We start from the raw sequence: 13,598 nt of genomic DNA, 5'->3' as shown, positions 1-13,598 counted from the left end.
TAATTAGATAGCCTACAATATATGCAGCTTCTCTTCTGTCATTATATGTTGCCCTAGAAGACTAAATTAACCCTTGCTCACCAGAATAATTTCATAAATCGATAGAATTATTGATTAAATCTAATTGGCATCGGTAAAGTTTTCTCTGTCATCTCTATTTCTTTCGCGGAGCAAAGACGTTTAGGGACCGGGGATGAAATGTAATAACTAAAAAGAAATGGGAATTAATTTCTGTGCAAAACCGGTTGTAAGGAAATGGAAAGCTGTGAAAATGAACCAACATGTTTTTATCCGTGTCACGACTTCGGCCGAGGCTGACTCCCCTCCTTGTTCGGGCAGGCTTCGGCGTTCGTCGTCACCAGCTTACTAACCACTGCCGCCCCAATCATCATCACCTTTGTCTTGTCTTGTCAATCACACACACCTGGTTCTAATCCCCTCATTAGTCTGTGTATAAGTGTTCCCTCTGCCCCCCTGTCCTTGTGGGTGATTGTTATTTGTGAGAGTAGTGTAGCTCGGTGGAGCTACTCGTACATTTTGTTGCCAGGGTAGATTTTCCCCTGTGCCTATGTATTATTGGATTCTACCATTACAGTGTATTTGCCAGGAATGAGAGTTTCCCCTGTGCCGGTGATCGCTATTTGAGCGCATTTGTGTGTCCTCGAAGGAATAAACTCTGTATTCGGTGATTACCCTCCTGCGCCTGACTCCTTCCATCACACTCATCACAATCAGCTTTTATGATGCTGATAAAGATAGCACCAGTGGTGGGAAAAAGTACCAAATTGTCATACTTGAGTAAAAGTAAAGATACCTTAAAAGTAAATGACTCACGTGGAAGTGAAAGTCACCCAGTAAAATACTACTTGAGTAAAAGTATAAAAGTATTTGGTTTTAAATATACTTAAGTATCAAAAGTAAAACTATAAATCATTTCAAATTACTTATATTAAGCAAACGAGACTGCACGATTTTCTTGTTTAAAAAAAAATAAAAGTACGGATAGCCAGGGGCACACTTCAACACTCAGACATAATTTACAAACTAAGCATTTGTGTTTAGTGAGTCTGCCAGATCAGAGGCAGTAGGGATGACCAGGGATGTTCTCTTGATAAGTGCGTGAATTAGACAATTGTCACGATCGTTGACTGAAGACACGGACCAAGGCGCTGCGTGATAAGCGTACATACTTTTATTTAACGTACTTAACGACAAAAACAACAAACAAACGATACGTGAAGTCCTGAGGTTATAACACAACAAACCTTTACGGATCAAGATCCCACACACTAACTGGTGCCAACAGGCTGCCTAAGTATGGTCCCCAATCAGAGACAACGAGCTACAGCTGTCTCTGATTGGGAACCACCCTGGCCAACATAGATCAACACGATCTAGAACAAAAACATAGAAAACTAAACAATGAAAATCCACACCCTGGCTCAACATTTAAGAGTCCCCAGAGCCAGGGCGTGACAACAATTTTCCTGTCCTGCTAAGCATCTAAAATGTAAAGAGTACTTTTGGGTGTCAGGGAAAATGTAAGGAGTAAAAAGTGCATTATTTTCTTTAGGAATGTAGTGGAGTAAAAGTAAAAGTTGTCAAAAAATATAAATAGTAAAGTAAAGTACAGATACCCCAAACAACTACTTAATTAGTATTTTTACTTAAGTACTTTACACCACTTGGTAGCACCTCTACTGCACATATGCATTCTCTCAAGATGCTGAAAGAAATACATCATAGCCTATTTCTCCACTCCTGTTCCCAAGTCAAACTGTAACCTAAATTTGGTTTATCATTTTACTGCAAGAAATACTTAATTCTGCAGGAGTTCATATTAAGGCTATGTGAGTGGTTATAGACCTACTGTCAGTGTCCAGATTTTAGTTTCCATTTAACCCAACTGAACAGTAGGCTACAGTTCCCTTGACGTGCCATAGGCCTATTTGAAGTCCCGGTCTTGTGACTATCGAATTTGTGTAGTGCCTCACAATCATCACACATAACACTGCTATCACCCTCTTTTACCACTTCACCAAATCTTTCACAAACATTACTTTTCTGGCCCTCCTTCTCTTTATTTTCAACTCCCTATTTCACAGATTTTCTCTTATTGAATTAAACTCCGACATTGTCCCTTTTGTCTGTTGCAAAAAGCATTTGGCGATTGGCATGTAGGCTATTTGGCGCGCAAACAGTTAGGCCCTAAATCTTAGGTTTACGCACTAATGCCAGATAGCCTTAAATAAGGAAAGAACAACCTCAATGTAGCCTATAGATATAAATTACACAAGAATGATACATTTATGGATTTTTTAAGGTATTGTTTTTTCTTTATTCAACCCGCCTGCCCTTCATCCACACAATATTTAATGACCCTAAATATAACCGCGGGGACTGCGGGTTATGAGTCAGCCCTCGCATCACTACTAGCACCTACTCCCTAGCCACTCCTAGATATCTGGCACAGGTGGCTGGTGGCACATTAATTGGGGAGGACGGGCTCATAGTAATGGCTGGAACGGAATTAATGGAACCGTATCAAACACATCAAACATGGGTTCCAGATGTTTGATACCATTCCATTCACTCCATTCCAGCCATTATTATGAGCCGTCCTCCCCTAAGCAGCCTCCTGTGGTACGTAGGGAGTAGGCGCTTAGAGTCAGTTTGGAATTCAGCATTCATGTAGAGGCTACAGTAAGCTAACCAATGACCCTTGTTAGTTTCTCTCCTCAATACAGAGAGACCTTCCCTGTATCATGACAGCGTTAAATGAATGCCACCATGAAACCATATGCATCAGGTACACTACAATTCAAAGGGTTCTCAGAAGTTACAGTACATAAATGGAGGATTCCACCTTGCTCTGCCTGCTGGTCCTGCTAGCTCTTTCCATGGCCAGACGGCCAGCCACTAAGAGCAGAGAAAGAACCAGAGCCATGAAAGTAGTGAACGCCATGCAGGGGCTGAGTTGATGACGGCAGAGCTGTTTGAAGAGGGGACCATTCTCCTGGGTGAGAAGGCCCTTCCTATTATGTTTAATTTTTCAATATGTTTGGCTTTTAGACCGAGGGGATGCGGCGTTATGAGCCTGTAGCCTTGTTATGTCACACACACACACATGCATATAGATACACACAAACACACATACTGTACACGTTCACACATGCAAAAAACATACACACACACGTACAAAGCATACATACACAACGGCCCCCTGCTTTACAACCCCTAGCCAGCCATCCTTTGATCCTAGCGCCGCCACAGCGCTCACACCAAGAGGTAAGAGAAAAAAACATATGAAATCTATATTTGATATTGACCCCTGACAGCATAAAGTATCTTGGGTTTGCCAAGATGTCCGACACTGGGCTTGTTTTGTTTCATCAAGAGGAAGAGGACTTTTTATTTGAGCTCTAAGTTGTAGATGCCTTCATTACTGGACAGTCTCTGCTCTGTCCCTTTTTACCCTTTCCTTGGACATCACCTTAATTCAAGTTGACATGTTCAATCAATATTTTGATCTTGAGTTCCTTTCAGCAATTTTGTAATAGAATTAGTTGTTCCGTACCTCAAGGCTTGACCCGGTCATCAATTTTATGTCTCGATATCAGCGCTATTAGGAGGAAACTGTGTTTCATATCTTAGGGTTGCTTTAACTCAAGGATGTCTGAAAGAGGCACTTGAGTACATTAAACCTTTCACATGGTTTGTTGTAGACAGTATCTGAAATCCTTACTGACTGTCTTTTATCATAGTTACTGACTACTTCAGATACATTACAACAAAGTAACATTTCAGAAGTGTTGTTGTCAGTGGTGTAGTGCTATTTTTATAGGTGAGGGAGCGAAAAAAAAAAAATTATATAATAATTTCCTCAACTGAAGTTTGTACCAACAGATGAAGCCTATTGAATATCATTATATAGAATATGCATAAAATGCATCCTCCATTTGCAACATCTGCCTATGCCCACACATATTGTCTCAAGAACATGTTCTATTTTTAATACCTTTAAACACCAAGTTAGGCCTAACCCTAACCCTAACCCTAACCCTAACCCTAACCCTAACCTCATTTCAAAATAGGCCATCATCACTGTCAATCGTGAATGACAATTGTTCATGTTTTACTGGTGAAACTGCATCTGCATGCCAGTCATTTGATTGATCTCAATCAGTTTCATGGGAACAGACTATGCATTTAGATCTTCTTCAATTACTGTTTCGTGAGCGAATTAGAGCAGATGGTGTTAACAAACTATTAGCCTTGCTTGTATTTTGTTTCAGTCAAAGCATATATCCTGCCTAGTGGCGCGTTCTGTTGTGTTATTGCGCATGAGAAAAAAAGTGACTATTCAGCTTCAGCTAAACATACTAAAATCTAATTAGAAATCAGGTGTTTTTGCTGTAACAGTAACGTTATAGGCCTACTATGCTATGCTATTATATTCGGTTCTATTATGTAAAATACTCATTAATCATTATTTGATCTTGCAAGACATTGATTCAGCTTTGATCTAACTTTACTAAACGTGCACCATTGTGAGATGTGATAATATTATATTTGTATTAATAATAATAATAATAATAATAAGTGATGAATAGGAATTTTAGACGTAGGCAATAGATCTTGATGAGTGTTATTTTAAACGATTGGAGCCCTCTTCGTGGTTCTGAAAGTGCACCGCCAGGATCGCGCAATGATGTTAATGAAGTTGAACCAACTTGTGGAGCTGAAGGATAGCTGAAGGATAGCGCTGCCTATTCGGCTAGTTCAGGAACAAACAATAATAATTTGCAGAATAGCTTAATAGGCTTATGACAACATGGTATGTAGCTATTTGTAGGCTATAGCCTAATGTACATACAAATAGGCTACATATAGCTTAATATCATTGCACTGATTGCAAGGAGATCTTTATTGTGAGTAGGCATTTCATTGTATTGTGTAGTTTGCACGCTGTATCATAAATAAACTTTGATTTGATTAGCTTGAACACATGTTTACAATATACCATATTACAGAATAAAATAAAACAGAGAGGTGAACTATCAATTCATATAATTTATTTGCATGGATTAAACATGGTATAAAATCAATTGACCAAGTAGTGAACATAAATCATTACTATGTAAAATTGCAGGAAATTTGTTTTAAAACAACCATAGAATCAAGCTTTTGGTGAGGTGTATTCATGCATCTCAATAAACTATAACGTAAATGCATTATTACCTCCAACTTGTCCCAAATCACATTTCCAATTTCCCACCCTGACATATCAAGCTAGAACGGGCCCTGCGTCTCAACCAATAGCCAATATAAGCTAAATATCCCAAGCAGGGCTATAGCAACTTCCAGAGAGGATCAGGCTCCTTGGCAACTTTGCGGTGGCCACTGGTTTGGGTGTCCTCGGAAGAACGGTGTCGTCGTAACCATGTGGCCACATATCATTCTGGGTTCCACTGTGCAAGAGTAGAGAGGGGATCCGTGGAGTTTTATGAACATCAAGGCAGACACATGGTGAATTTAGATTTTTTTTCAACGTTCTGATTGGCCAAAGTGGTAAGCCTCCGACCGGCCTCTGCAGTGCACACACACAGCCTACAGTTCTTCATCATTCTCGCCACCGCCAGAGAGAAGACAGGGAACAAACCACCACTTACCTACCTCTAAGCTGCTATACATATTTATTTGGTATGTCATTCGATCGTTTTTCATGGAATTCATTTAGAATTTATCAGAATACATTTTCCGGAAATAGTTTTACCAGCTCTGTGTATTCTCAAATTGAAAAAGGTGAGGGAGTGGCGCTCCCCCGTGCCCCGGCAGCACTACAACCTTGGTTGTTATCCTCAAATGTAGCTTTTGTGATATCTGTGAAATGTAGACATGTTTTTTGACATCTGCAGTTGTCGTGTTCCTCTGGGGATGTTTTTTGAGAAAGCTGTTTGGTTTCACACACATCACAAAAAATAACCCATTAAGTCCTTTGGGAGGGGAGGCTCACTGGAGAAGGGTGCGGCACTGAACTGCATGTGCGCTTGCCTGCATGCCTGCGTGCATCTGACAGACACGTCATAGTGATTACGTTTTTCTATATATATATAGACAGTAATGTATCATTCATTACTCATCACTTCAGTTGGAGGTGCAAATGTTGATAAAAACTGTTGATAAAAATACTGTTTTGCCTCCTCTAGCTACCTCACCTGCTTCTACTCTTCCCTGCATACAGATACAATGTGTTTGCACTGTGCATGATACACACTACACACAAACAAACACTACTTACCGCTTTGCAACTCACTTTAACTCTCACTGTTTAAATCTTACTCTGGGAGCTAATAGCTCTCCACCCCTACTCCTCACCCCCTATACCCCACGCCTGCTCTCCACCCCTGTACCTCACCCCTATACCCCACACCTGTCCTCCACACCTGCTCTCCACGCCTGCTCTCCACCCCTGTACCTCACCCCTATACCCCACACCTGTCCTCCACACCTGCTCTCCACGCCTGCTCTCCACCCCTGTACCTCACCCCTATACCCCACACCTGTCCTCCACACCTGCTCTCCACGCATGCTGTCCACCCCTGCTCTCTACCCCTGCTCTCCACCCCTGCTCCTCAACCCTGTACCTGACCCCCTATGCCTCACCCCTGCTCTCCACCCATCTCACTCATACTCACTCATACTCACCGCTACTTCTCACCCCTATTCAGCATCACCCCAGTTTCTCACCCCTGTTCAACCTCATGCCTCACTGAGTCATTGACTTACCAAGGCTAAGAGCGGATGATTTCATTGCTTCCGTCTGACCTCTCTTCATGACCCTGCAGTATATACTGGGTTTATGTTTTTGTTACTGTTTTATATATAGACCAGATGCACTCACTAATCAGCCTACAGCTAAAAGTCTTCCCAATTTTTCAATTGAACTTGAAGGCTCACTGAAGCAGCCATGCTTACTTTAGCCCCAAACCTCTAATATGCTTATGAAGATCACTAGGAAGATGTGCGTTAGAGTTAACACGGCCAAACTAATGTAGATGAACCATTGATTCTAAAGGGTACTGTATCTTATCACTCTCTTGTCGGGACTACCTGGTTTAAAACTCCTTTACCTCATGTGGTAGCCTTGTCCCAGATCTGTTTGTGCTTTTACCTACTCAATTGTCAAAAAATGCCAAACATGACATGACAATTCCATAAGGAGTTGGCAAGAGAGAAGAAACAGACTGGCACCCAGGCTAGTCATGTGGTTGTCCTATTGAGTAAGTCTTCCAATGTCTGCCTCCACCCCCAGAGATGATGGACTTTTGTTACAAGCAAAGTTGCCTGAAGTTGCTATGACGTGCACGTTTCACTGCAACCATGACATAAACAATACCATCTGCCTTTGTATTAGTCAGTGGGTGGCATGATAGAAACCCCCAGTGCCTGTCAAGCTCAGAAACATTGGACCTGACATGTCTCAGCTCCATAGAGAAGCGCCAACACACTGTGAATTATAGGCCTCACACATACACACAGACACACACATACACACATACACACATACAAACATACACACACACAAACACACACATACAAACATACACACACACAAACACACACAGGCCCTCTGCATGATGCACTACCTGCAGTCTAGCACAGCACCTGCCTTCCCAACACAATAACTGAACACTGTTCAGCTGAGCACCTGACGTACGTGTCCATGGACCCCCAAAGGCGACCTGCCAGTGAATCAGGCCCTCACCCTGAACGCCCCCAGCCCGCCTGTCTGTCTTTCTGTCTGACACGCTCAGCTGGAAATATCGCCACTATCTGAGTGAGAGGAGCATTCTGGGTACAGGTGCCACACTGAATCAACCTGAGGGCAAGACAACATGGTGTGTTATAGACGGCAGATACAAAATGTTATTGTGGAATGAGACCACACTGTATTTTTACAGGCCTTTTACAGGTGGTGTCAACCTTGTATCTACAAAGGTAATAATGTGTTACAGTTGAAGTCGGAAGTTTACATACACTTAGGTTGGAGTCATTCAAACTCGTTTTTCAACCACTCCTCACATTTCTTGTTAACAAACTATAGTTTTGGCATGTCGGTTAGGACATCTACTTTGTGCATGACACAAGTGATTTTTCCAACAATTGTTTACAGACAGATTATTTCACTTATAATTCACTGTATCACAATTCCAGTGGGTCAGAAGTTTACATACACTAAGTTGACTGTGCCTTTAAACAGCTTGGAAAATTCCAGAAAATGATGTCATGGCTTTAGAAGCTTCTGATAGGCTAATTTACAATTGAGTCAATTGGAGGTGTACCTGTGGATGTATTTCAAGGCCTGCCTTCAAACTCAGTGCCTCTTTGCTTGACATCATGGGAAAATCAAAAGAAATCAGCCAAGACCTCAGAAAAAAATTGTAGACCTCCACAAGTCTGGTTCATCCTTGGCAGCAATTTCCAAACGCCTGAAGGTACCACGTTCACCTGTACAAACAATAGTACGCAAGTATAAACACCATGGGACCACGCAGCCGTCATAGCGCTCAGAAAGGAGACGCGTTCTGTCTCCTAGAGATGAACATACTTTGGTGCGAAAAGTGCAAATCAATCCCAGAACAACAGCAAAGGACCTTGTGAAGATGCTGGAGATAACAGGTACAAAAGTATCTATATCTACAGTAAAACTAGTCCTACATCGACATAACCTGAAAGGCCGCTCAGCAAGGAAGAAGCCACTGCTCCAAAACCGCCATAAAAAAGATGGACTACGGTTTGCAACTGCACATGGGGACAAAGAACGTACTTTTTGGAGAAATGTCCTCTGGTCTGATGAAACAAAAATAGAACTGTTTGGCCATAATGACCATCGTTATGTTTGGAGGAAAAAGGGGGTGCTTGCAAGCCGAAGAACACCATCCCAACCGTGAAGCACGGGGGTGGCAGCATCATGCTATGGGGGTGCTTTGCTGCAGGAAGGACTGGTGCACTTCACAAAATAGATGGCATCATGAGGAAGGAAAATGATGTGGATATATTTAAGCAACATCTCAAGACATCAGTCAGGAAGTTAAAGCTTGGTCGCAAATGGGTCTTCCAAATGGACAATGACCCCAAGCATACTTCCAAAGTTGTGGCAAAATGGCTTAAGGACAACAAAGTCAAGGTATTGGAGTTGCCATCACAAAGCCCTGACCTCAATCCTATAGAACATTTGTGGGCAGAACTGAAAAAGCGTGTGCGAGCAAGGAGGCCTACAAACCTGACTCAGTTACACCAGCTCTGTCAGGAGGAATGGGCCAGAATTCACCCAACTTATTTTGGGAAGCTTGTGGAAGGCTACCCGAAACGTTTGACCCAAGTTAAACAATTTAAAGGCAATGCTACCAAATATGAATTGAGTGTATGTAAACTTCTGACCCACTGGGAATGTGATGAAATAAATAAAAGCTGAAATAAATCATTCTCTCTACTATTATTCTGACATTTCACATTCTTAAAATAAAGTGGTGATCCTAACTGACCTAAGACAGGGAATTTTTGCTAGTATTAAATGTCAGGAATTGTGAAAAACTGAGTTTAAATGTATTTGGCTAAGGTGTATGTAAACTTCCGACTTCAACTGTATGTCTTTCTCAGATACTTCAAAGCAATTCATATCTTCCTGGGTATTAACTAGTACATGGTGGTGCTTCTTTCAATGAATCCCAAAGAAACAAAGGCAGGTAAATAAAGGACTGTAACTAACCAATTGGCCCATATATTTTCTTTGATGGTCCATACATAGTCAGAGTGCTGATACTGTACCACCACATTAGCAAGAGGGTTCCCCATCTCTAGTTATGATGTTATGGTGAAAGGGCCATGCTCTGCTGGGTACTTCTACAACAATGACAACAACAGGAATGGGAACAGCTTGCCAAAGAGCCATCAGCTGCACTGGATTAGTAAGAACAGATTCCTCTGAGTATTTGGGTGTGGACGGAGAGAAGGAAAGAAAGAAAGAGAAAGGGTGGGGAAAAGAGAGAGCTGCAGCCGTGGCCTCAGCTGTTCTTGTCGGCTGGACTGGAGCTCACACAACCCACTGTTTATCCAGCTCTCTCTGTTGTTGTCCCCAGGCCTTGTCACACTGCTACACTCAGAGAGAAAATGCTCTCTCTCTCTGACCAAATCTAATATTAATTTCTGCCTTTTTATTAGCCTGTTGCCAAGTCCTGGAGAGCTCAAAGTCACTTACAGTGTCTAGAATGTTCTCCTCCCATACTCTCACACACTGCCTGTCACTCTATGTCAGTGGTGACTCGTGACAGGGCTTACAGTCAACAAACCCAATTGGTTGTGTCATTCACAGAAGCTACTCACAGTCCCACCCGACAACCCTAAGAACCCTAAGTTATTTGTCTTAGATTGCCTGACTTTTTTAACAAACTTTTTTTGCCTTGAATAAACAGAACATAGCAAGGACCCAGAAGTTGCACTGTGTTGTCTCTGGAAGCCAGCCTGCTTTATATTTCAGGAATAACCACAAATATTCTTTACATTTATTTTCTACTTATTTTTATCACCTTTCACTGAAGCAGTTGAATCAAGTGTGTGTCGAATTGTGCAATTCTTCATATTTGCATTGATACGTGTGATAATACTACAACCTTATTTGTATAGCCGTTTTATAATCTGTGTACGTGCGCACGTGTGAGAGCGTCTGTGCGAGTGACATGAGACACTGTCAAAGCAGCTTGTGTGTGTGTTCAGCTAGCTGCAAGTGTATACTGTTGCAGTATGCTTGTGCAGATGGTTAGAGAACGTCTGTCAATCTGTCCTCTCCTGGGGATGTGTGTGTTCAAGGCAGGGAGGCTGTTCTACCTGACCTGGGAAATGGAAGGTCAGACCAACCAGTGCAGACAAGAGGTAGTAAAGCTTTATTTTACTGCCCTATTTCAACTGAATACACTATACCTGTATAGTAGCTAAGATGTTATGTGACATAATATATAATAAGTGTAACAGAAATGCTATTATTCTATTCACAGCATCATGCCCTTGTTATGATATAGCCTAGCAGTGTTATTGAGGCAGTGCTGTCTGTTAAGACGTTGGGTCGTGAGTGGGAGATGTACTGAGTTATGTCTGTGTTCCATTAGTACTAATCAGTTCAACACACCATCCTGGCTGTGTGATTAACTACTGTTTAATTCTGGGAGACCAGGGGAAATGACTCTCTCATTGTGATTAGTTTAATTTTTCATTGCTGCTGACTGGAGTTGGAATACATTACTGAAACGAATCCAATCCACTGGAACTGCATGCTCTGGCTATGAATTTGACTGTTAATGTGCATGTGTGTGTGTTCATGTGCGTGTATGCGGGTTTGAGCGTTTGTTCCATTCTGCTTCAGGGGTTACCTTAGGAGAGTCCTTCCTATCACAACAGCTTCCTTCAGCCTCACTGGACACTGAACATTGCTGTAATTGTGAAACGTTGTTGTTTCCCCTCCCAGAAATACAGCACATGTGATCCAAGGAACTCCTGTGTATTCCATGCTACCTTATACAGGGTCACAGAGGCGTTGTGAGGCGATATTGTGAGGTTTTGGGGAAACGTTCATATTGTCCTTCCCTGCCCCTTTCTTTCTTTCTTTCTTTCTTTCTTTCTTTCTTTCTTTCTTTCTTTCTTTCTATCATATTGACCCAACTACCTGATCAGAAAGTCTTACACCTCCCCTTTTTCTCTCCCACCAGGTGCTGTCACTGGGTGCCGACGTCCTGCCAGAGTACAAGCTCCAGGCACCTCGCATCCACAAGTGGACCGTTCTCCACTACAGCCCCTTCAAGGCGGTGTGGGACTGGCTCATCCTGCTGTTGGTCATCTACACGGCTATCTTGACCCCCTACTCCGCCGCCTTCCTCCTCAACGACCACGAGGAGGCGGCTATGGTGAACTGTGGCTACTCGTGCTCGCCGCTCAACGTGGTCGACCTAATCGTGGACATCATGTTCATCGTGGACATCGTCATTAACTTCAGGACGACGTACGTCAACACTAACGACGAGGTGGTCAGCGCCCCGCTAAGGATAGCGGTCCACTATTTCAAGGGCTGGTTCCTCATTGACATGGTGGCGGCCATCCCCTTCGACCTACTCATCTACCGCAGCGGAGAGGAGGTGAGGAAGTGGGAGGAGGGGAAGGGCATTGTGGGTAAAGGAATTTTGTGAGGACTATTGTGTGTTGGAATGCATCTTGGGTTATGAGGATTGTCAGATGTTATGATGGCCTACTTAAGGCCTACAGTGTACTTTTTTTACTCGATGCCTAAATAACTGTGGTTGAATCTTGAATTTAAAGGTTTGATTCTGTATTTAAGGGTGGTTAGATACAGTGGCCTATAGAAAATCAATAAGGACCAATGAAAACTATTTGCATTGAGCTTTTGGGACCTCCAAAGTAAAATCTCCCTTTGAGGACTCCATAATTTATGGACCTCCAATTAACTAAAAGTAAGGGATATCCCCTCGAAGGCTGTGGAGCAGAAAAAACAACTGTGAAAGGTTGTACTTTCAACCTTCTTGCCAGTGTTTAATTAATTGAACCTGAAGTGGCCAGTAAGCCAAGGAAGTGGACAATTTCCCCAGAAGAGGACAAAAATGTATTGCAAAGTGAGAAACTAGGTTTTCTGCCAAGTAGGGAAGTAATCTGGACCTTATTTATTTGCTGTATTGATGCAGTGGGGGCTCCTTAAGACAAGTGTAATGGATGGGAACGGAACTGAACCAACCAACAACACAGTGTATAATAGAGTGGATTGAACTGCTGCTGAGGGATTGGGATTGGTTACAAGTCTAGGGCAGAGGATGACTCGCACGTTCTGTACAGTTCAGTAAGGTTGTTTATCCTAAATGGACAATAAAGCTTTAAAACTTTGAACCAACCTCCTAAATCAGGGGTGTCCAACCTTATCTGCAGAAGGCCAGTGTGGGTCCAGACTTTTGTTCCAGTCAAGCAGTCACACACCTGATTCAACCAGTCAACTAATAATATGAGATGAATGAGCTGTGTTACAGCTTGGCTGGAGCAAAAGCCTGCAACACGGGCCCTGACAAGGTAAGATCGGACACTAAACAAACCATTTCTCCTCTCTCCTGCCAGACGACCACTCTGATAGGCCTGCTGAAGACGGCCCGCCTCCTGCGGCTGGTGCGCGTGGCGAGGAAGCTGGACCGCTACTCGGAGTATGGCGCCGCCGTCCTCTTCCTGCTCATGTGCACATTCGCCCTTATCGCCCACTGGCTGGCGTGCATCTGGTACGCCATCGGCAGCGTGGAGCGCAACGGCAGCATTGGCTGGCTCCACACGCTGGGCGAATCTTTGGGGAAACACTACAATGACACGGTGCCGGGCTCGGGCCCCTCCATAAATGACAAGTACGTGACGGCACTCTACTTTACCTTCTCCAGTCTGACCAGCGTGGGCTTTGGCAACGTCTCCCCCAACACCAACTCTGAGAAGATCTTCTCCATCTGCGTCATGCTTATCGGATGTAAGTACGGGGGGGGGGGGGGGGGGGTTCCACTTCTGCT

The 13,598-nt window shown here is 43.1% G+C and overlaps 1 protein-coding gene across 1 annotated transcript in view; it reads left to right on the top strand.

The window, feature by feature from the left end:
- The window catches only part of kcnh2b (potassium voltage-gated channel, subfamily H (eag-related), member 2b), a gene marked incomplete at both ends in the record, with an annotated part of 301,755 nt that overhangs the window by 269,910 nt on the left and 18,247 nt on the right, over positions 1-13,598 (top strand). The window contains 2 exons of the mRNA XM_084143298.1: positions 11,763-12,185; positions 13,168-13,558. Of these exons, the coding sequence (XP_083999424.1) occupies positions 11,763-12,185; positions 13,168-13,558 (814 nt within the window). The remainder of the gene's footprint in view (positions 1-11,762; positions 12,186-13,167; positions 13,559-13,598) is intronic.

Source organism: Coregonus lavaretus (genome assembly GCF_964263955.1).
Source record: "Coregonus lavaretus genome assembly, chromosome: 2".
NCBI classification, from domain to species: domain Eukaryota; kingdom Metazoa; phylum Chordata; class Actinopteri; order Salmoniformes; family Salmonidae; genus Coregonus; species Coregonus lavaretus.
Note: the sequence above shows the minus strand (reverse complement) of the source record. Positions and strands in the feature narration are given on the sequence as shown.